The sequence below is a fragment of the Dipodomys ordii genome, unplaced genomic scaffold (assembly GCF_000151885.1).
Source record: "Dipodomys ordii isolate 6190 unplaced genomic scaffold, Dord_2.0 Scaffold5, whole genome shotgun sequence".
NCBI classification, from domain to species: domain Eukaryota; kingdom Metazoa; phylum Chordata; class Mammalia; order Rodentia; family Heteromyidae; genus Dipodomys; species Dipodomys ordii.
The window spans coordinates 10,190,604-10,215,225 of record NW_012267221.1 but is presented as its reverse complement, the minus strand read 5'-3'; the positions used below and the strand labels follow the sequence as shown (position 1 = coordinate 10,215,225).

Genomic DNA, 24,622 nt, shown 5'->3' with positions numbered 1-24,622 from the left:
TAAAAATAATGTTTCAAAATCCTGATGTATCTCTATTTTAAGCTTAAGAAATAGTCTAGCTCCAAACCAACTCTAATCTTTAATTCTTATTATATCTTTGGGTCTTATCACTGGTCACTGTGCAGTTGCCAGCGTCAAATAATCTTTGTGGCTGGGAACAGCAAAAGAATGTAAAAATTGAATTAAAGTCAGCTTTTGTTCCCTTTTGTTGAACAGTTAGAAAGTAATATTATGAAGACCAAATATATCCCCAAAGTAACAAGTATCTGTCAAAAGAAATAAAACTGAATTCTTCCTTTCCCCTAAAGAAAAGCCACTGTGAGTTGCAAACAACTAAAGACATTGAAGAAGATTTAAGCAAAACTTAATCTTAGGTAAATATTAGGTTTCATATATTACCAGGAAAGCACATGTCAAAAGGCAACATTTGGCTCTAAAAAAATGGATAAAGATGAATACATTTATCACAAGTTCAAGGTGCAAGTGGATTATCTTCTTTAACCAGAATGGTAGGGTTTAATTAAAGTAATTTTTGCTTTAAGAGAGGGACAGGTAGATGCATATTATAAAATGATAGACAAATGCAAATGCACCATGTTTCCACCATGTTATAATTTTGTATTATTATAAGGTGCAGCCTTTTGATATATAATTATTTGGTGAATGACACTGTTTTCCTTTCTCTCTAATCTTTGTTAAAAAACAGCATTGGATGCTTAACTCTCTTGTTCTGGATAATGAGATCAGTAGAGTGACAGTGATTTGTGGGTGTTGGTGGCCTACTGCAGGTAGTCTGTCCAACTACCAGGCAACAAGAGTCCAAGAGACTACAGTTATAGCAAAAGAATCATTTGTATAGACCTAATGATAAAGAGAAATGTTGACCTATTTGGATGGTTAGGAGGCACACATGTTTTACAGATAATTTCAAACCAGGATGTGACTGGTGAACAACAGATTCCATTTTCTATGATCATTTCCAAGGCCAAAGGGAGTCTAGTGGTCATCCTTTTTATTTATTCATTCATTCAGCAAATATTTATTGAATGCCTATGTGGCAGGCATTATTCTATGCGCTGGGGCTCTACCAATGATAACAAGTCCCTGTTCTTATGATGTTGATGTTCATATCTTAATGGAGAGAGATAATAAATATAGGCCTTTACATCAGTTACATGAATTAATATATAAGCTAACGATAAACAAATAAGTACGATAGTCACTGGTGGTTATTGCAGAAGAATGACTGAGTGAGTGGATGAGTTTTTGGAGATTTGACATTAATTGCAAAGATAAGAAGTGGTCATCATAGCCTTGTACATCTCATTGTTCAGTGGGGGGAAGAGTTGGGGAGGTGGGGAGGGAAGGGATGATAGGGGACAAACAAAGGAAGGGGTAACAATGCTTTAAAGGAAATGTACTCATTACTTTACTGTTGTAACTGTAACCCTGCTGTACAGCATCTTTACAACAAAACAAATTTTAAAAAAAGTAAAGAGTACTATATTACTATCTTAAATAAAAATATAGTTTTCAAAAGTTATTCTTTGTTAGATTTCAAATGTTAAGCATAGCTCTTGTAAGAAAAAATTCTTTTTTAAATTATTTAAATATCATATCAAATTAAAAGTGATAATGTATAAAATACCTGAAAAAAAGTGGTCATCAACATGGACCTAAGCCCTCCCTGTGCCAAGCAGATGCAGAAAGATTTCGTTGTGCATTGGTCTGGACTCCTTGTGTGATTCCTCTGAATTATGGGTGCCTAGACGACTTATTTACATAAGTCTTATTTATAAGATGAAATTATCACTATCACCTTGGGAATTCATATTGGCTATCTACTAATCTGGTAGTATTAGAGAGGCAGAGAAAGCTCTTCAATAAAGACAGAAAAGACAGCCATCAGAGAAGCCTGGAGAGACAGGAGAGTGGGCCACCCCTAACAGTGGCAGGAGGTGAGCTGTAGGTGGGGACAGGATTGGGAAGCCAAGTAGCCATGGACAATGGGCTTTTGGTGCCAGGTAGAATCTCCTGTTTCGTGTTGCTTACCATTGGTGTATCCTAATCTCCCCTGTTTGAGTAGCTGTTTGAGAATGGATCCAGCTTTTCCTTCAAGCAGCTCAGAGTAGTTTTTAAATGCATAAAAATCAAAAGGTGCTGCCCCTCCAGGGACAGCATACCAGCAATCTGCTCTGAAAAAGTGACATCTGCCGGAGATAAGGGGCCCTGGCACCATGAAGACGTTGGACAGGAGTATTCCCAAGAGCTACCAAATGAGTTGGAGTTGTAAATGCAGCCATTAGCGTTAGTGTGTGCTTCAGCAGCTCAGAGAGGTCTGCTCCATGGAAAAAACTGTAGGGGTGGCCTGGGAAAATAGCTCTTTGTAGGCTGAGATCAGTGACCAGCAAGATGTGGAACTACAGACTAGTAGAGGAAAGCCATCAAGATGAGAACCTGTGGGTGTCAGGGAGCATAAGGTCATGGGAATTGTAGCAAGGTCAGAAAGGCTCGTATAACAGAATAGCTGCTCTCAGGTTCCCAAAACATCCTAAAGAGAAAGACTCGGATCAGGGTTCAAAAGCCTCCATGACTGCCAATAGGAAACAGCTGACAGTCACCATACTTACAGCATGTTGATGGCTCATCCTTTTGTGTTTTGCTAAATTGGTTACCAGATACTGTTCATTTATATACTAGTTGGAACAGTGGCTAAAGCGATCACTTGTTTTTATAATGAAGGAATCCCTGCAAGCCGTGTGTTCATTGGACTGTTGCTTGAGCAACGTCAAGCTGTCTGTCTCACTCTCACTGATAGAAAAGCCAAAACGACTGTTCTTAAAGACGGCATCAACTATGACCTTCTAAACAGCATAAAGGCGCCTTTGCTGTTTTTCACCCATATAGTCAGGGATTTGCCTGTACGTATATTCTGAGACGTCAATAATGAAGATAGTGGAGCTGCAAGTCATCTCTTCTTATGAGCTGTAGCTTCCTTCAGAAACGTACTCTTGAAAATATAACCACATGAATTTGGTACTGGCAGCTCATACTTGTAATACTGTAGAGAAGGCTAAGATTAGGAGGATTGGAGTTTCAGGCCAGCCTGAAGAGGAACTCCAAAGAGTTCGGCATAATACCATGTTCCTGTCATCCCTGCTATGGCAGAAGCCTAAATGCTTGGGTCATGAAACAATCAGCTCCAAAAGGGCTATAGTAAAACAGTAAAGAGCCCCTCGTATAAATCCCAGTACCTCCCAAAACCTGCTGCCACATGCATTTGATTCTTAATGTGTATATCAGAATTGAATGACTATAAAGAAAAATCCTAGAATTCAAATTCTGACTGTGTTAAAATGAAGTATTATTTGGGCTATACCACTTTTTAACTTTTCTGGAAGTACTGAGGTTTTAATTCAAGGTCTTGTACTTACAAAGCACGCACACCCTTGCTGAGCTACTCCCCTAAGCTCTCTCTTTTGCTTTTATTTGTTTTTCAGAGAGAGTGTGTTATACTTTTTCTCCAGAGTATGTCCTAAAGCTATAATTCTCCTATCTACATCTTTTGCAAGTAGCTGGATTTTCAGGTCTGTGCCACCATACCCATTTGAGCTGTAATTCTGCATTTCATCTTTAAAGCTTTGCTTCTCTGGATAGCAGAATGCTATACTCCCCTGGTACACTCCCAATATCCTTGACCACTCCTCTTCAGTCTCTTCCAGATTTGAATGTTAACCTCATTTATGTCAACATTTTCCTGTCATCTCATCCACTATATGGACTTGAATGAATTTTACAGTTTTACTCCTCCAGTCATACCTCTCACTGGAACTCCAAGTCCACCTGTGGTGTTACATCTTCCATTCGGATGTTACTACCTTCAAATCCTCACCTACAATTTTTTTGTCCCAATTATAATAACCTCATACTTCCAGGTAAGTAGCAGTAAACCAGAGAGCCATTCTTTTTTAATATATATATTTTTATTGTAGAGATACTGTAGAAAGTTACATGAGTAAGGTAATGAGTACCAGGGGGTCATTCTTATCTCCTGCTTCTCTTCCCATACACTCACCACATAGTCAACAAGCCTTGTTGGCTTTGTCTTTAGAATGTTTCCAGAACCTGACCAGGTCTCCCAACCGCCACTGTTATCAACCTGCCCATTGACTCTCACTGGACTTTTATATTAGGTTTCTCATTCCTCTTCCTGCTTCTGCCCCCAACCCCACTAGCTTCTTCCAACTCAGCAGTCAGTATGACTGAAATAAAACACGTGTCAAATCTGGTCACTTTTCTATTCAGAGCCTTCCGATAGCTTCCTATTTCCTCAGAGAAAAACCACAGTTCTCACATGACCCACAAAATCTGCACCGCCATCCCCTCATTCTCCTCTGTGTATTCTGGTCTCTGCCCTGTTCCTCCAACACATCCTGCATGCTGCCGCCTCTGGCCTCACATTACATCTACCAGAATGTGCTTTGCATGTCACTTTTTCTCAAGTGACACTTTCTCCCTCACTCTTTCCTGATCATGCTAATTAAAATTGTGATTGGCAGACTATTTCAGGAATCTCCCATTTGCATCTCGTCTCAATAATTCAATTGTAATAGAAAATCACAGCTACTACCAGGATGAAGAAAATGGAACTTGCTGACAAGTCCTAGCTATGTTTCCAGCCAGCCAGTGCCTTTTAGCACCTTGTTCTTGACCCCAATGCTACATTTCCCCATATGCACAGTCGGAGTAATGTGCTGTCCACTCACAAGACATTATGAGGTAGTGTAGATTACAAACAATTATAAGGCATGCAGTCATCCCAGATAATAAATAGCCAACCCCCTTTCTCTTCTCCTGAAGCATGAGCCAAATGCATGGATGACTTACCTTTTAGGCCACAGAGTCCACACATGGCTGCAAACACTGTAGATTCCATTTCGATATTCCTGACACCAGCTTTGTATGCTCTCTTCAAGTAATCTAGCTTTTTTTCTCTAGAAAAAGAACACAGTGCTCCATCTAATCGACCTTGTCCTGAAAGAAGATGGAGAACATTTAGTGGCCTATGTTCGACTTTAGGCTTCCCTAATGTCTGGGGGGATGGAACCAATACAGGTGCTGGGGCAGAAGAGTCCAGTGGGCTCAAAGAAGCTCTCAACAATAATGGTGCTTGTACACTGCAGCACTCTATGTGGCCATTGTGACAGAGACGGCCAGATGCAGGCAATTGGTACATGTACCCCTTCCTCCCTCACACTCACCCCCATGCTGCATGCCACCCCTCTTCACTCATGTCTTCCTACCAGACCGCCTCAGTGTTTGTGGATCACTTTATTTCACCTGAGTCCACTTGTGGGGACAGATGGAAATGCAGTAAAGCCAGATACTATTATTCTTCCATCCTGTATGTACCCACGATCACTCCCTAGGAAGACACTGTGTGAAGTGGCTCTGTCACCAGCCACTGTTTACATAGTCCTTTTTCGCTCCCTTCCCTCTCTTTTTCTGTCTCCTGTCTCTTTCATGTTGTTTCCTCTCTGACAGTCAATCTCTTCCCCTTCCTTTTTGTCTCTCTAGCACTGCCTGCCAAACCTTGAAGACACTGTTAATTAAGTTGATTCAAACTCAAGATGTCCCCCCAAACTAAGCAGGTAATGTCAACAGAATCTGCCCAGATTGAAGGGAGTCTGCTCCTAGCTACTCCAGGGCATGTGGACCTTGATATGGGCCAGAGCTGCCATTATATAACATTTTATAGTTTGATGTTACAAAAAGCCCCATATCTGGATGTTTATACAAAATCTCTAGAAATTACAAATGTCAAAATAATTTCCATTTAAAAGACACCACACAGACCAAAGAAAACAGATTCTAATAGGCTGCCATTTTCAAGGTTGGTCTTAAACACATGCTGAGTGAGTCTCTAGATCAAGATACTGCAAACCACTGGCTTATGGAAGAGTTATAGACCATGTCAGATTCGAAGCCCCTCCTATTTTACAACAAACTTGGAGTAAAACACCTTGACTAACTTCAGTTAACACATAAATAATACAACCTATCTCCCTGCATAAGTTTTAACAATTCAATATTATAACTCAAGTTTGATCCATAGGAAAACAAGTCATTTATGATGAATTCTAATACAATTTTAATATGAACACAAATGCTTTGCAGAATTTCTTGGATGTCCTCATCAACACAATACCAAGCTTTTATAGATTCTTTCTCCTGGAATGAACAAAGTCTGTCTTTGGAGGGTGTTTTGCCTTGCCCTCGCCCCTTAAAGCAAGTGCTGTTTCTTCATATTGACCTTCAATTTGTCTCTAGGTAGGGGGAAATTAGGAGATGAGAAATTAATGTTCCACTTTAAGACTACCCTCTTCCTGTGGGACTGATACACACAAACATGCTTCCTAGCCCCCACTTCTATCTGGGGTATCAGTGAACAGCAGAGTTATAGAACCAACATATTTCCCCTCTTCTAGAGCCACCAACTTAAGTTAAAGGCAGAACAAAGATAAGATTTTGTCAACACTACTAATTACATTTCAGTATTCAACTTGTTCCTAGAGGATTAAACCCACTCTCAATATAAATTCATTCTGTATGTTTCTCTGATATCTATTAGGCTCTTGTATGGCTATAGTTTAGTAAGTTAAAAAGTTGTTTCCATTTCTTTTTTTTAATCTACAACTATTAATTTCCTAAAGTAGAGTTTTTCATATAAATTATGGGTTTGCATAACAAAGGGTTACTGGCATTTTCTGTTGCTTTCATGGTTTAGAAATTATTCTCACCTTCATAAAAATCATAGGTACACATCGTGTGGCCGATGAGGGTTGGGAAGTTGGGAATTTCTTTGCTACAGTTGAATAGCTCTTCTGCCAGTTCCTTGTCAAGTTCAGTACTTCGGGTGACAATGTTGTCCAGAATTACCTGCTCAAACTGGGGCTTGAAGAAGGAGTCTACAGCTGTATCTGTTATTACAATGGAGCCTGGTGCAATTCCTGCAATACAGTAGTAAGTCATCACAGACTATCACTTAGAGTTCCCTTATTTAGAGTGACACATAGTATGTAACCTATTCTGCCAACATTAATTAATACTAGTTGCTAATGATTCTCCATGTTTTTATCTTTAAATTTTTTTTCTTTTCCAAATGCAATTAAATAACATGCAGAACAGGCATTTCCATTTGCTGTCTTTCCAGATTCACATTTACAACGTGATGGGGTTTAGATTTCAAGACAAACATGACTCTTGGACATGCAAATTAGTACCAGGCTTCAGGCTCATTTTTGAATAAATTAGGTCAGGAATAAACTAAATGAGCCTGCCAGCAAGTAGCTTTCATAAAGTGATGTGACTACTTGATAGTTAATCTCTGCAGCTCCTTGATTACTATAATTTCTTGGCAGTTCCCTCCTCTCTTCCTTCAGATTCTCATCACATTCACTCCCTCTCCTCTCCAACTCCATGGAAATTAAGCCTCTCATCTGACCTTCCATTGCTACAAAGTCTGGCTTGCTCAAGGGACTCCTGCTCACTTGAGCAACCAATTTCTGCCCTTTCTTATTCTCCCTGCCTGGACTGTGTTTTCATCCTCTCCAACATCTGACAGTCAGGTGTCAGCTTATGTCCTTCCCTGCAGGAAGTATGAATCAAGGGAGGAAGAACAAAATAATAAACACAAATAAATGAAAAAGCAATGTGGATCCATTGTGTTCAGTTGCCCCAGGTTCAGCCGTGACCCACCTTTCAATCCACTCTGACTTCTACTGAGAGCATGAATAAGATGATTGTCCTAACACTGCTCTAGACTCTCTCTATCCTAACACTCATCCTACATTTTACATGCTCATCTGTTACTCTGATAGAACAGAACCTCTGTGAAGACAAGAACAGGACCCACTCACTACTCTTTCCCCAGGTCTAGCATCATATCTACCATATTATGGCATTCCATAAAATCTGAGGGATGAGTAAGTGCTTCTGTAAAGATGTCATCTGGAATGTGTCTGCAAACTATAGACCATAGGCAACAAGCTATCTATCTCAGTAAATAAACTTGACTAAGTTGTATTGAAATATATTCACAAGCCTTCATTTGCATACTGACTTTGCTGGTTCTGAGCTATGGTACAGAGTTTAGAAGTTTCAAAACAAAACACATCATCTGCAAAACCCAAAATAGCTTTATTGGCTAGGACTTCATGAATAAACTTTACCAATCTCTGCTATAGAGCTTAGCCTTATCCTGGATGTATTGAACAATGTAGAGCTAATTACAGAACACTTAAGAAGATACTGCCCCTGAAGATAAAACTTTGATGGGTTAGGTACTTTTTATGTAAGCTAAACAAGTGGTTTCTTCAATAGCTTACAATGTCCTAAGAATAGGAAAGCAATTAAGAAGGAAGTTGAACATGGGTACAACCAAAATGATGTTATTCACCTGCTATCTTACTATTTAGATACACTAAATCTATATCATTTTGGTTTCTCAAAGGCAAAAAAAAATATTTACTCCAGTACCTTTTTTCTTATCAAAGTATGTTTGTTCATTTGAGACACAATCATGTCTGCAAAGAAATAAATGGTGCCTCTCTTCATCTTCAAACACAATGCTGCTTAAAACAAATTAAATGAACCCATTTTGTTTATAAGCATAGAGTTCTTAATGGAGCTACATATAAGTTTTAAAGGAAGGTGTTCACACCAGCATTCATAGATTTTCGTTGTGATTTTGGTGCCGTTTAGTTGCAATGAGCATCATATTGTCAAGAAGCAAATGAGCTGGGCAGTCCCTAGTGTCCCTTGTCCTAGATAGGTACTTAAGAATATCAAGTGGCAACTTCTACAGCCAGAATGGCACAGTCCATAGGTGTGAGCTAAGTACACAGCCCCACGTACCCACAACCTAAGAATCATGAGCAACATTAATACCAATGGAACCTACTTCATCCTCAGTGTGTGGTTATTGCACTTTATTACTAGTAGTATTATCAAATTATAATCTGGAAGAAGTTCTGATGTAACTCCAAGCTTACATTCTCCCTTTTCCTTTGTTTGGACATCCACAAATATCCTTTCTCTCACGTATGAAGGGCCCTAACTGGACTTTGTTTCTGGATCTCAGCTGTAGAAAGGCCACACTGTTTTGATTCTGCCTGATTTTAATGAAGTGTGGCTTAGCCATCTGGGGCTGTGATATTGGATATGCCATTTCTCTAATTCTTTGAGGATTTTTAAGGTCTAGTCTTGCTCCAAAATTCTTCCTTGTGTGATTCTAAAACCATTTTCATCCACAATTCTCATTCCTTTTTATAGCCCATTCAGTCTTGTCAATCAAACCTTTCTATGTGCAATGTCCTGCCTGAATCTTCATGTGATGACATGCAAAAATCATACCCTGCCTGACAAGACTTCGTCAGCTCTGCTTCTTAAGGAAAGGTAGGAAAAAGATGTTTTTTCAGAAGTTTACCTTAGCATAGTCTGGAGCCATAAAGCAGGCCCTTTTATAGTTTGCCTGACAAGCCAAGAAAGAAGAAAGGTGAATGGACTTTGGGACAACTTTAGGAGGCATCCCTTGATCTTCTCTAAAAGCCATTCCAATGCTATCTGGTAGATTGATGAGAATGACAGACAAGAAAATATTTTCTTAAGAATTAGTAGATCTGGTTATTTAGCTAATAAAAGAAGGCAATCTTTGCAAACTTTTTATTTTTAACTTTATATTTAACTTCTGTCACTTACAAAATTGCTAAGACTCAAAATTTACTTCTAGCTAAGACTGGTGGCACATGCTCATAATCCCAGCATTGAGAAAGAGGCTGAGGCAGGGTGACCACTAATTCATAGTCATTGTGGGCGACATAATACATTCAAGGTAGAAGGAGGGGAAAGGAAAGGGGAAGGGGAAAGGAAAGAAAAGGAAGGAAAGAGAAGGGAAGGAATGGGGAAGAGAAAAGAAAAATCTTACTCTCAAAACACATTTTTAGCAATTCTACTCTTCAACATATGAATGTTACTAAGACCTTTGGCAATGGGCACTAGGTTTACATGGAGAAACAAAAAGAAGAAGATGATGATGAGAATATGAATATAGTCCTTTAAATTTCCTCAAGTCAAACCGCCAGCTAGACTTCTGTTTGCCTCTGAGTATGTTAGAGTACTTTGAATGAATATAAGGATGCAAATAAGAATCACTGAGTTTTAATAGTAAAAATCAAGCCATCTCACCGATTCCCCCTGATGTGCCCATTCTGATAATGGTAACATCACAGCATCGTGCATGGTGTAATAATTTGATGAGTTCATGAAGCATAATAGAAATGGAGGGGATGCCCATACCATGCTGTTGAGAGAAAAGAGAAAGTTATTATACTTCTCACAAATAGATGCATGAACAGGACATATTTTCTTCCTTCATTACAAGTTAACAGCCCTGGGATAAATTTACATAATCATTAAGACTTTGCCAGTGCTGAGGAAAACATAAGTCATCTCTAACTGACGCCTACATGACATGCTGATGGATGTATCCATCTGTGAGGATCAGAGAGAGCATCTCACTGCCAGTTAAATGGATCTACAAGAGCAGAGCTGGGAGGGTGTGGTGTACAGGTGTGGCAGGGTGGTGCTATGAGGCTCTTTACAAGGAGCCTATATAAAGAACTTGTATAATTGCCATGATACTAAAGAAACATAATTTTGGCTGACTTATCACCAGTCCTTCTCCACCCTAATACGCGAACACATAAATCCATTTTGTTGTTCTCATGTAGTCTTGATTATTTGCCTCTTAACTCTAGTGAACTCTGAAGAGTTTTAGGGGAGAAATGCGGATTCAATTTCTACACAAAATGTGAAAATCAAGTTGAATGAGTGGGTGATTTTAAGTTGTTATCAATGCTAGTTTTCTTCAATAGTTAGAATTTCAGCAGTAGAATCAATGTCACCAAAATAGAGGTCAACACCGGCTAGATTTAGCTACTCCTGATGATTATACTACATTCTAATAATTCTCTCATTTTTAGAAACTTGAACTGAGATTCATGCTCATGGCTACTTCATTCCTAATATAGTAACAGAGAGTCAAAGCTGTTTCTCTGCATATTCTGCTCTTGGGCACAAAAACTGGAATAGCACTGATTCTTATGTTTTTACCTGACATTTTCCCTTTCTGACAAGATTATTAAACTACAAAAACTTGGAATCTTTTGCTCATCACTTTTGCTTCCCATCCAAGATACTCTGAATTTGGAATGCATTGGAAGCCTTCTGGATCCAGAAGTGAAACCTATATTGATTTGTTTGTTTGAGATTATAAAGGCTGAGGCTTTAGACTAGCATTGCAACTAATGAATAAACTATTATTTTTTTCTACTGCAAATTAAGAGGACAAATTGTTGTTTGAGATGTTAGGTTCCTTCATAGTCAGCTATTTGGTAGGTTTCTGATTGTCATTTATCTTGCCATTTGATGATGAATGACAAATAGACAACATGTTTTGCTTAAGTTGTGCTCTCTCTCTCTCTCTCTCTCTCTCTCTCTCTCTCTCTCACACACACACACACACACACACCAACAGCTGTGGAACCATTTTCAAAAGGGTACCCACTGGGAATGCTTTGCCTGCTGGTAAGACCTATTGCTTTCTTTTTCTTTTTTAAACTTTAAGATGTTGTGCATGTTTTAATTCCATATGCCAGTTTATGAGTACAATGCATCTTGATCAGTGTCACCCCTTTCATCATCCTCTCCCATCCCTCCCAACACTATTTTCATTCCTGTGATTTTTGGTAAGGCCTACTTCTAATTGACTAACCATAGCCACTTAGATTAAAAAAGTATTCCTTCACAGGACAGGTGGACCAGTTTCCTGCTATATCTATGTATCACCAAAGTTGCCATCTCAGTCCAAAGCAAGACTTTTAGATACTCTTGGACTCAAAGGAGATCAACATGTCTTCCCCATTAGCATCAATTACTTTTTCTTTCTTTCTTTTTTTTTGTCGGTCATGGGACTTGAACTCTGGGCTTGAGTGCTGTCCCTCAGCTCTTCAGCTCAAGGCCAGCGCTCTACTGCTTGAGCCACAGTGCCACTTCCAGTTTTCGACTGGTTTATTGGAGATAAGAGTCTCACAGACTTTCCTGCCTGGACTGGCTTTGAACTGTGATCCTCAGATCTCAGCCTCCTGAGTAGCTAGGATTACAGGTGTGAGCCATCGGCGCCCAGCCAAATACATTTTCTTTTATTACCCTTGGCTTCAGCCATAGTCACCTACTCCCTACCCCTGAATGCTACTAGTGGTCTGAAGGATCAGTGAACGACAGTGGTAACTGTCCTTTAGTATAGGAGCCATTTACAACTCAGCTCTTAGAGTTGTCATACTTCTGCAAGACTCTACCCTGTCCTCTGGCATGCTAGCTTATGCACCGTTAAGTTGGCTGCAGTGTTCAGTCTGTGATGGATTCAGTCTTTTGCTTCAAAATAGAGTCCTAACAGAAGCCAATCTGAGAAAGATAGACTGGGTGCCCGTGTGCAGTGCAGACACCCTCCTGAACACACACCACTTATGGGTACTGCTGACATGTTCTAGGTGAGAAGGAGCAATTCACAAGAACTCAGCAGTGACACATTAGCAGCTTTTTAGCAAGCTTCTCCTAGTGTTAAAACACTCCATTTAGCAATTCTGAAAATTGGCCCCTACACACTAAAAGCTCAGCATTCTTAAAGCTGTACAAGGGCAGAGGAGAGAAAATGGGAAGGGAAGATGTTGATCAGTTACAAAACATAAAGAGGGAGGGCGCATTTGGGTGTTTTCTTTAACTTCATGATGACTATAAGCCAAAGTTACCCTAGCCTGCCTGCTAGGCTTTGCCTTGAGGAATCTTTCCAGTAATGAGGAATGTCATACCTGAGCACTGGGTTTAATTGTATAAGAAAGCAAAGCAGAGGGGGAAAAGAACAATGCACAAATGTCCATTTTGGTCTTTAGCCTGTGAAGTCTAACTACTATGCAGCATGGCGTACTTACACTGATGGAGAGCACGGGGCCGGTTTTGAACATGCAATATCTGTCTGTTCCAGCACAGATGTCCTTAATGTCTTCTCCACTTCCAGCCAACCCAAGCTCTTTGTGCATAAACAGTGCAAATGCTTTCATTCTGTTGGGACTTCCCCCGACGCAGACAAACTGTCAACACAAACAAGTACCTGGCCATAGTTACTGGCATACGAACTGAGCCTTACTTAGGTTTCAACTCTAATGCTTTTAGTTTATTGTTAATTTCCTTAGGAGTATGTGTAGATGTCATGGGCTATGCGGGTGAATTAACTCATTTCCACCATTACTCTCTAAAAGAGAGCCATCAGATGCACTTTTATGTACTAAATTAGTAAAGAAAAATCACAAAATCAGAGTAAGTGTTGACATTGTTCAAGGAGATGTTTCCTGGTAGCTTTGTTTATAGTAACATCAATCAACATCTTAATTGGTATAATCTACCTAGGGTTGGGCCTTAACTGGATAGATATTTAGCATGTAAGAATGGAGTATATAGAATGAAGTGCAATAAGGGTAAAGGGAGATTGTTTTACCCATGTTTCCTCATTCCACCACCCTAATCATAAGCTTCTGTTACCAATATACTATGATAACTTAAAGCTTTAAAGGAATTATGTCAAGACTTTCAATTTCTCATTGAGAAAAAAAAATTCTCATGGAACAGATCTTACTGTTAGAAATTTTCAATCTTATTGTAGATTCTCATGTATTCTAGTGATTTATGTTTTCCTTTTATTCACTTTTCAGCCTCTGTGAAGTGGGGGAAGGTATTAGAGTCAATATGTCACATCTAATAAAATGAAGTAATAAAATCTTCATGTTCCTCTACAACCTCATGTTAGGAATAGAAAGGAGGATGTCAGGGAGTGAATCGATGTGGACTATTGGGGGCACAAATGGCAGCCAGCTGAGTGAACATCACCAAGGGTCAGCTGCAGAAAGTCCCAGAACCAGAAGGAAGCAGAGTCCACAGAAGGGATCAGGTAAAAAAAGTCACCCAGGAATCTGAGCCAAGCAGAGTGGTACATAGACTGTAAAAAAGCTCCAAAGCAGAGAAGGTGACATTGCTATTGGTCTGCACTTGAGCTGAGGTACGCCTGCCTGGCTTTGAACCTTAACCCATTTCTGATTAAGTAACTGGCTCAAACTCTCTATATATCAAACCAAAATAGGAAAGCACAGCAGGCCCTAGAGACTTTTGTCAGGATGAAATGAGATTGTATATGACAAAGGATGTTGTACAGATCCAGCCACCTGCTCAGTGTCCACAAATGGTAACTATTGTTTTCTATATCAAGAAACAATTTTCTGGCCTGCCTTTTGAGCTTGCTTATAGTTTCTGTCTTGTAGAAGATGATTCAAGTCTTCTAGGAAAGAAAAGGCAGTTGGTGGTGCCTGACTGATGTGGGCAGCATTGGGCAGAGGATCAGAAACAGTGCTGGCCCAGTGTCTTGCATGGATGAAGGAGATCTAAGGAAACAATACCTAGCTGAGGTTGGAGAGCGGGCACTCCATTCACAAAGGATTGACTCTGTTGGGTGGTCTGATTGTATGGTGCATGCTGTTTTCATTTAGCAATAGTTCCTGTGCCACATGCACTCATTCTCAATTATGGAATGGAATTATCCTTTTATCCAGGCCTTCTGCTTCTCGTCTACCCTTATTATTGTCTTTTCTGTGGCTTCTTAGGCATTTCACTGGTGGAGCCTTCAGCTAGTAATGAACTTTAATGAGCGTCAACCACAAATATTGGGTAGCAAAGATGATAAAGCTATGGTTTAAGCTGAATTTAAAAAAAAATTGTTATCAACTATTCAAGGATCTTTCTCCTCTGTAGGCATGGAAAATTGAGACTTGGCTCAAGATCTGTGTATGAAAAGAGCCTTAAAAAAACCCTATAGTAGTTTGAAAATAACTTCACTGTGTAGTGCCAGTGAATGTAAATTACAACTGTTCAGATTGACCATAAAACCGAAACAGATGCTAGAATAGCTTGCGGGTTGGGCTCTTCTTTGAAGTGTAGATATTGCTGTAATCACCAGGAATTTCTGCATATTTCTAGAGACATAAAGATGATATGCATGGACAGAAGTAGCTTAGTTTCTTGAAACCTTGCCTCCTAAACGATACTTCGTAAATGTCATCTCTAGGCTTGATTTGCAGTTTGGCTACTTTAATGAGACGTAAAATAAAGCTGAAGACCACCAACCAACATTGAACTTCAGTGCCACTTATTTAGGTTCTAAATGAGATATTTATTGTCTTGGTTTTATCAAAGAAGATAAAAAAATACATTGGGAGGGCATCAGAGGCATTACAAAACACATGAAGACTGCTGTTAGAATAACTTTCCAAGTACTCCCAATATCTCAAAAGACATAATGTTGCCACATTGTATTAGTCAAATACTTAAAAGCATTTGTATTTTGTATGTTAACAATGGAGTTCAAGGCCAGGTGCCAGTGGCTCACACCTGTAATCCTAGCTACTCAGGAGACTCAGATCTGAGGATTGTGGTTCAAAGCTAGCCTAGGCAGGAAAATCAATGAGAATTTTATCTCCAATAAACCACCCCAAAACCAGAAGTGATGCTGTGGCTCAAAGTGGTAGATGCTAGCCTTGAGCAAAAGAGCTCAGGAACTATGCCCAGGCTTTGAGTTTAAGCCCCATGACTGACCAAAACAAAAACGCAAAACAATGGAATCCAAATACTTCTGAATGCCTATGATAGAGTCATAAAATAATCATTTTCTGTGTTAGGTGAAATTTCTTGAGATAGATTGGAAGGTGCAAGTTAGTGATTTTATAAAAGACAGCTCTAGAAGACATTAAAAAAGATATATTTTGATGTTGAGTTTGAAAAATAACTTCTACAGATCATCCACCACATTTCTCAATTGTTTCCTTTTCTCCAGTGAGTGTGGCAGACTCTGATGAGCTATTTATCACAAAGGTTTCTCCTTCGTTCTGAGCTCACTGTTAATCTTAGTTTCCCAGGTTCCTTTCCGCTTGGATGAGGTCAAATGCCTATGTTCCAGCCACTAGCATGTGAGCAGAAGTAAAGTAGGCCCTAGCTTATGGAAATAGACACTATGTTAGGATTCTACATACATCTTCATTCATCTTCTGGCTGGGGGTTGACATTCAAGGAAGCTGCCAGCCACTCCTTGAAGGTGACAGAGCAGCAAGATACAAAGAGCCTGGTTCCTTGAGTGTTAGGTTTGAGGAATGTCACCTGTCAGCCAGTAACATGTTGCTCAATGTAAGCAGTAGGCTTGCAATGGTGCTAATCCACTGAGATTTTGCAGTATTGGGTAGCAAAATCTTTGAAAATATAGTAACAATAGGGAGGAAATGGGGGGGGTAGGAGGGGCAATTCATTGTCTGAGTCTGAAAGTTTTAAACTTTATACTGCTAGACTTCTCTTTTCCTACAAGAATTTTAAACATTTTTAATAATGTTGTTAATCATGATCATGATCTTTATGAGGACAAGGCTGAGTTTTCAGGTACTGGCCAATTGTGTTCCCTCTTGTTAGTAAGGATTGCTGCCCTGAGATTGAAGGGAAGTCAAGAAATTGAACCTAGGGGGCTGGGAAGGTGGCTCAGTGGTAGAGCACTTGCCTTGTATGCATGAAGCCCTGGGTTCAATTCCTTGGCACCACATAAGCAAAAAGAAAAAAGCCGGAAGTAGCGCTATGGCTTATGTGGTAGAGTGCTAGCCTTGAGCTGAAGAGCTGAGAGACAGTGCCCAGTCCCAGAGTTCAGGCCCCACAACTGGACACCCCCCCAAAAAAAAAGAAATTGAAGCTAGAATCTTCTTATTCAGAAAAAGGCTGTCCCCAAGTTGGGTGCTGGTAGTTCACACCTGTAATTCCAGCTACTCAGGAAGATGAGATCTGAAGATCATAGTTTGAAGCCAATCCAGGCAGAAAAGTCTGTGACGCTCTTATCTCCAAATAAATAAATACCAAAAATAGAAGTCAGAAATGGAGCTGGAGCTCAAATAGTGGAGCACTAGCCTTGAGCAATAAAGCTCAGAAACAGCTCCCAGTCTCTGAGTTCAAGCCCCAGACTGGCAAAGAAAAATAAAAAAGAGATTGCCCCCTATAGTGGTAGAGGAGAAAGAGACATTTAGACATGTAGGTAACAGATCATAACCTGTTTCAAAAACATATTCTGTCTTTTTAATTTATTAACTAGGTGTTTACTTTAGATTTTCAGTTATGTTTAGCCTTCCAATCATCAGCGTCATTCCTAGATAAAGATCCAAGGAAAATTATTGTGAGGCATGAACCCCAAACCTAACATTTGAATTCAGGTAAAATCCTACTAATGTGCATCAAAGACAACCTTGATTGCTGGCTCCTGAATATAAACTTCAGAAACAATAGAAAAGAGAGAGGTTATATTAAAAAGAGGAAAGAGAAGATGGACAAGGCCACACAAAGGCAAGGAGCAGTGGTCTAGAGGTGAATGGATTAATGGCACCCCTCACAGCTTGCTCCTTACGGAGAGGTAAGGAGGAGGAATGCTACTACCTATTGACAGTGGGCAACACTCACCTATTTCCTTCCTTCTTTCTTTCTTCTATCCTCCCTCCCTCCTTCCTCCCTTCCATCCTGCCTCCTTTCCATCCTTACACCTATCTTCATCCTCTTATTTCTTGTCCTTTCTTCTACCCTACCTCCATTTCTTCATCATCCTCTTTCTTTACCTCCCCGGTTGCAATTAATATACTTTTCAGACTTCCTGCAACTCAGAGTCCACCTGGTAAAAACAAAAAAAAGAGCCTTGGATTTTAGACTTAGAAAAACTTGGTCCACAATCCAGCTCTGCTGTTCTAGTGTAATTTTAGCTTCCTTTGACCTCTTTCAATTTATTCTTTGTGACCATTTCTATGAACTCTCCTAAGCCAAAAAAAATGTCAAAAATGCTTAGGAATAAAACATTTGAGTCTTTTCATAACAGAAAATATTTTAACAAAAAAATTTAAAATAGGTTAGCTAATTTATGGCACGGATTTATGGCCTCCTTGAACATTGTATTTCAAAGAGAATGTAGTACTATGGGGAAATATTAATAAAATCTAGCTAAATGAAAATACAGGATGCCAAGTTACATTATTTCAACTGTCTTAACATTTATCCATTTCAAAGGAATGGAAGAAAAAACTGTGTGGATAGTGTCTAAATTTAGGTGGTGGACCTATGATGTATGTCTTTTAAAACTCAATGTTCTTTCATGTATTTTCCCAATTTTATTTTTATTTTTTTACTTCCAAATTTTAAATAATGAACAAGAATTGCTTTTATAATTCATGTAGATATGATAAGTAATTAATATAGCAATACTATTTTACTAGAATTATTCTGTAAATAATTTTCTCATGAAATAACAAAAATCTTAATAATAAGAAATATTTGTTTCTTATTATTGTTAGTCTTATTGAATTCTAAATGAGAATTAGTGAGGTTCAGAAATAAATAAAGATGTTAAGTTGTAAACTGAATCTCCTCACACATCAAGAATTCTGAGTGCCAAGCAACATTGTCAATAAAATGGTATTTATCTCCAAGGACCAGGGCAGGCAAATAATTGTGTTTTGTATTGGATTTAGTTTGGGTGCCTTTATGTCTTGTTGGAGTAGAAATCATTGCTTATGATGATCATGCTCTAAACTGAGATTTTTTGTGACTTTGGCTCTTATTGGGATCTCTGACATTTCTCTAGCTAAGGCTATAAAGCATGTTTGGGAAAATTAAGAAAAATTAACAGAGGGAAAACAATAGTTTTTCTTGAATTTACAAGCAGTTTTACCTTTACATCTCCGAACATTGCTGGCAGGTTGTGTGTTTTTGTTCCTAAGTCCAGGTGGTAGAGAACATCTTCATCCATAGTATCCAGGTAAGGATTTTTAACATTTACAAACCTTTTCCTGGGAAAACACAAATACACATACATACACAAATACAGAGGGAGTAAAGGTATTTGGAGAGAAAGTACACAAAAGTTAAAGGCTATTGGATTACACCTGACACTATTGCTAGCCAAAATATTGGGCATAAAAGTTCTTGTCTCCCTGATATGTGGATGTTAAAGCCAAAATGCAAGGAGATATAACAAAGTAAACAGACTTGAGAAACAAAGGACTGCCACTCATTTTGATATATCATTGCTAAGTGACTCTATGTCCTTGACCACATCTATGAAATATATATATATATGTGTGTGTATATATATATATATATATATATATATATATATATGTACACAAGGGAGGGAAGCTAGGAGGAGGACACAGAATCAGAGGGAAATGGGAAATGGCCCATCAGCTGCACCTGACATAGATGAAAATGAACTAAGCAACCCAAAGACAGCTATGGGAAGGGAGGAATGAGAGGGAAAGAAGGAACAGCTTACACTTAGCAAAAGGAAAGAAATGTAAATATCATCTGATGTGAAAGAAATAATTGTATTGTCATAGAATTAATTCTATTGTCATAGAAATAATTGTATTGTCACAGAATTCACAAACTTTATAGACCATGATAATGACAATTTTCCTTGTGAAGGTTGAAATGTGTTTGTGACTTTAACTAAGTCACAATACTGTGAAATATGTGAAATTTATGTAATCACCTAATCTCAATTTTTAAAAAATTTTAAAAAGAAAAAACTTCATTAAATGCAGTACAACAATAATGATTGGCTAACATTTGCTGTGCCCTTACTATGTCCCAGACAAAATTCAGCATAAAAATTGAACAATGCATGAAAACTCCATAAAACAAACACTTCAGCTCACTTGATCTTATAACCACTCTGTTAGATAAGTGTTATCAGTCATCTGATTTAAAGTGAGAAACCAAGACTTAGAGAAATTTTTCTATAACATGCATCCAAATTTATAGTCCTCTCCATTAAGTTCATACTATCCCTAGAGGTCTTTCTCTGAATGGGAAGCTATGTAATATAAGGTACTGGACTCCAGAGTAAAAGGATCCTGTTACCAGTTTAAAGATATATACTCATGTACAAACTTGGGTACATTATCTTTGGTTTTTTTTTCATTTCTTCATATGTGAAATGGGCATAGTGAATAATTTTAAGCTTATTATGAGCCATGAATCAGATAGTATTTGTAAGGGCTAGTTATTACTCAGTGGTAGAGTATTTGCATTACACACAGGAGTTGGTTAATATCTTTACACCACTTTAATTATTAATGATAACAAATTATCTGTCCCATACCACAGTGATCAGGATGTCTTTCCCAAGAATAATCTGGAACTTCTTCGCTCTTTTTCCTCCCACTGTTCACTTCTTAAGTTCCTGCTCATTCTTCAAAGTTCAAACTATCACCTGTTCTCTGAAGAATTTTCCAAGGATAGTCCCTCCCCATTCAATATTCTTTTCCCCTTAATATGTTTCTAAAGAATTTGTTTCATAGCAATGCCATTAAATAACATTTCATATTGTCATAGAGTTCATTGCTATCTCCCAGAAAGATTGTAAATTCCCTGTGCAAGCTGTCTCTTACATCTGTCTTTAATCCCTAAATTTTAACAAATCCTATTTGTTAACTTAGATTTGACTGTTCAAATTGTAGAAAAATACTATTAATTTCCCCATCAAAAACAACAGATATGACAGATTCTTACTCAGAGTCTTAGAAAATAGATTCTTAGATTCTCAGAGTTAGGTGCTTGGAGAATTCTCAAACCAGCATGGTTGTGAATTATATTTTCTTATATTAATTCAGATAAGTGAATATAAAGTGAATATGAGTGAATATAAAGTGAGTATAAATGCGTCTGTTATGGAAAACAGTACAAAGACTCCTCAAAAAACTAAGAGTAGGACTACCTTATGATCCTAAAATCCCTCGTCTTAGTGTGTATCAAAGGGAATTAAAATCAATATGTGAAAGATATATCTGCTTTACTATGCTCATTTATGTATTATTAACTATAACTTAAAATATCCAATCAACCTGAGTATACTTAAGTAGGCAAATATAGAAAATATGGCATATATGATGAATGGAATATTTTTCAGTGCTTTTTTTTTTAAAGAAAATTTGGTCATAGATAATAACATGAATGGAACTACAAAAAAAGTATGCTAAGTATAATATTCCAGGCCCAAAAGACAAATACTATGTATGTTCTCTTATATATGGGATGGGGGAGGAGAAACAGAGAGGAGAAGGGTGATTGCCAGAGGCTAGAAGCTGGGGGAGGGGAAAACAAAGGGAAGATGACTGTTCAAGTCTCATTAGATCGGAGGAATAAGCTTCAGTGATCTATCACTTCATAGTAACCACTGACAATAGTAACATGAATTTTTATTTTTAACATTTTCAGGACAAAAAAACTAGAATTAAGGGAGATGGTATAGATGTTAACTAACAATTGAATTTTACTACAATATATACATAGATAAATACCTCACTTTGAGCTGGGATGTAGCTCAGTTGTAGAATACTTACCTAGTATGCATAAGACACCCTGGTATATAGTAATACACACACACACACATATACTGGTCTACAGTGTGTGCACACGTGCATATATACCTCGTATTGTACCCCATAATTATACACAATTATCATTTGTAAATCAAATATAAATAAATAAAAACGATTACAATTTTATAATTTTAAAAAGAAAAATTTAATTGGGATTTTATACCAGATTCAACCCAGTATAATCTGTCTGCTATAATACTTTTATCTTTCTAAAATACCTAATTGCTAATTGCTACTAAATAAGGTTGAAGCAAGTACCTCTTCCTCAAACTTTTGTTACATTTTTGTATCATTAAATGAAATACAACAATAATAATTGGCTAACATTTGCTGTGCCCTTACTATGTCCCAGACAAAATTCAGCATAAAAACTGTACAATGCATGAAAGCTCCATAAAACCAACACTTCAGCTCACTTGATCTTATAACCACTCTGTTAGATAAGTGATGTGGCATCAAATTTAGGGTGTTTTGTTTTAATTTTTTAATCCATGATGTTACATAACATGGGCAGTATTAAATATTGGTCATGAAAGAAAATAGCACTCTGGGAAGAACTTTCTTCAGCACCTTTGCATTGTCTTCATGGTCTCTGTCTGTCTGTCTGTCTGTCTGTCTCTGTCTTCTTTGATTTGTCTCTCTTCCTGTCTCTATATTCTCTCCTTCCCTCTCCCCTTCTCTCTCTCTGTGTCTGTGTGTCTTTCTGTGTCTCTGCCTCTGTCTCTCTCTCCCTCTCTCGCTCTCTTTTTCCTTGGATTCCCTGAAGGAATGAAGATGGCAGGATACACACTGTTTGGCGTGGGTAAGTGGAGCATTTTGTAAAATGCTGACATGGTGGCAAGACATTTCACATAACACTAAGCAAATCAGGGGGAACTCACAGAAAATCCTTAAGCCTCATAAAGATTAATGCTCTATTATGTTCTGTTAACCTGAGGCAGAAATTGGAGCTAACTGCACAAGCAGCTTCAGCAGATTTATGTCTACCCCCGAGATGAATAACATCCACAGTATTTCAGAAATGAATTCTATGTGAAGTCCACCACAAAGTGTATGAAATCATTTCATAATGCTCTACAACACAGCTGAGTCTGCCTTAGGCTTGGGAAGGCCCCTTTAATTATTTCTCAGATATACCCCATGGACATGGAACTAAAGGTTGTACTTCATAGTTAATTCAAGCTGAACTTTGAGTTTGTGTTCAGTCCTGAAGGTTGGTTAAACTTTTGCGTGTTTTTGATAACTTCTTTTGCCCCTTTTCCAACCCTCCCCCCCAACCCCATACCAAACCAAGAACCAAGCAATGAAAATGTCAGGAAGCAATTTTGCATTGTTCTTTGATTTGTATTTTGAACTATATTTCAACTATATTATAATTAAGCCTAAGAAAATTTTGTTACTATCTGAGCATCTCATATAAAATCCAAGAAACTTTCCTCTTATCAAAAATAAAAACATAACAAAACAGAAAGCCCAAAACCAAAAAAAAAAATCAAAAGTACTCACCCATTGTATGCATTCTTGTCAGGTATCATGGCTCTCTTGGAGGCAGGTAAAATGGAAGCCATACTTTGTAGTATGCTGATATTAGGAAAGTGAAATATTGGAATTTGTTGTCAAATTATAGATATAGTCACAACAATTCAGCTCAATGTTAGAACAGTCCTCTCCCCTAAGACTCGTATTTTTTGTGAAATTATGAATGGAATTCTTGCCTTAGCATTTTAAACAATCTGGTCAAATTAAAATATTGTCCCTAGCATGTCCCTTTATACTACATGAACCTCTGTAAGCATCATTCCCCAAGAAGATAGGCTCTCTTTGAAGGTGTGGCATCCTATCTCTTTGACCAGATTGGTTAACTTGTTAACTGATTATTAGAGCACTTTCCCCTTCCATCTGACTTTGGTCCCAATGTGAGCATGTCCTCTCTCATTTTCCACACGAGCCTCATCAAAATATCTCAAAAAATGTGTCCAGGACATGTGAGAACTTTCTGTTCTCAAACATTTAATTTTCATGTCCCTTCCCACACTCTGTCCACTTGATTTCTTTCTCCCTCTTTGTCTTTTGTCATCACAAATAAGAAAAACAGCCAAGCTCTGGACCTCAGAGTGCCCCTTCATCTGAACTTTGCCCATTTGAGTGAACTCAAATGGTCAGATAGCTAAACAAAGCTTGTTTTCCAGGGTCTCTTGAGCTAGTTAAGTGCTAGGTTGCCTCTAAAATCTAATAAACCATGTGCTGGAGTGTCAACCCAGGCAAAATAATGAATTGCAACCTAGCATCTTAAGGAAAGAATCTCTGTGAAGAGATCTGCAGATTTTCACTTTTCATGTGGTGGAGCTGCATATGACAGACAATAGAAGAACTTCATCCTCATCCTTTTTTCTCTTGGCCTCCATGGTAAACAGCTCAAGTTTTATGCTGGTGAGAGCTTCATGAGCTTAGTGTCACAACTTTCAAGAAAATTTGAAGCTAAAATGTTCACAAGTGCCAAACAGAAGCAGACATAAGACATTTCACTGTACATGGATTTTTCTTCAAGAATGTATTAATTGAGATATTCAGAAGGCTGAGATCTGAGGAGTTGGGTGGAAAGCCAACCCAGGCAGACAAATCAGAGAGATTCTGAGCTCCAGTTAACTAGCAAGAAGCTGAAATGGAGATAAGTGATAGTCAGCCTTGAATGAAAATGACAAGTGAAAACACCCAGGCCCTGAATTTAAGTCCCAGTGCGTGCGCACGTGGACAACCCCCTCCCAAGATTATACCTAACAGTCAGCAACCACCTGCCTATCTCTTCCAGAGTTCCCCTATTGTAAGTTACTTCTCTTTCGTTGGTAATTATTCTTAGAAAACTCCACTAATTTCATTCTGACCTCTTTAAATCCATTATGGTCAGATAGCAGTTTTCAGAATGAAAAAGAAAGAGAATAGGGAAGTCTAAGTTGGGAAATGATCAATATAACCTGAATCTTTCTGCAGCTACTACCAAATAGACATTTGTATTT

At 38.3% G+C, this 24,622-nt stretch overlaps 1 protein-coding gene across 2 annotated transcripts in view; it reads right to left on the bottom strand.

The window, feature by feature from the left end:
- The window catches only part of Upp2 (uridine phosphorylase 2), a 29,170-nt gene extending 5,795 nt beyond the window's left edge, over nucleotides 1-23,375 (bottom strand). Inside the window, exons 1-6 of one of the 2 annotated variants that reach the window (XM_013030586.1) lie at nucleotides 23,115-23,373; nucleotides 18,896-19,013; nucleotides 13,047-13,205; nucleotides 10,246-10,360; nucleotides 6,801-7,010; nucleotides 4,888-5,034 (exon numbers count right to left, since the gene is read on the bottom strand). In XM_013030586.1, coding sequence (XP_012886040.1) covers nucleotides 4,888-5,034; nucleotides 6,801-7,010; nucleotides 10,246-10,360; nucleotides 13,047-13,205; nucleotides 18,896-19,013; nucleotides 23,115-23,176 — 811 coding nt within the window. In that variant the 5' untranslated portion in view covers nucleotides 23,177-23,373. Of the gene's footprint in view, nucleotides 1-4,887; nucleotides 5,035-6,800; nucleotides 7,011-10,245; nucleotides 10,361-13,046; nucleotides 13,206-18,895; nucleotides 19,014-23,114 lie in introns of both variants that reach the window. The other variant, XM_013030593.1, reaches the window with a different exon arrangement.
- Between the last annotated feature and the right edge of the window lie 1,247 nt (nucleotides 23,376-24,622).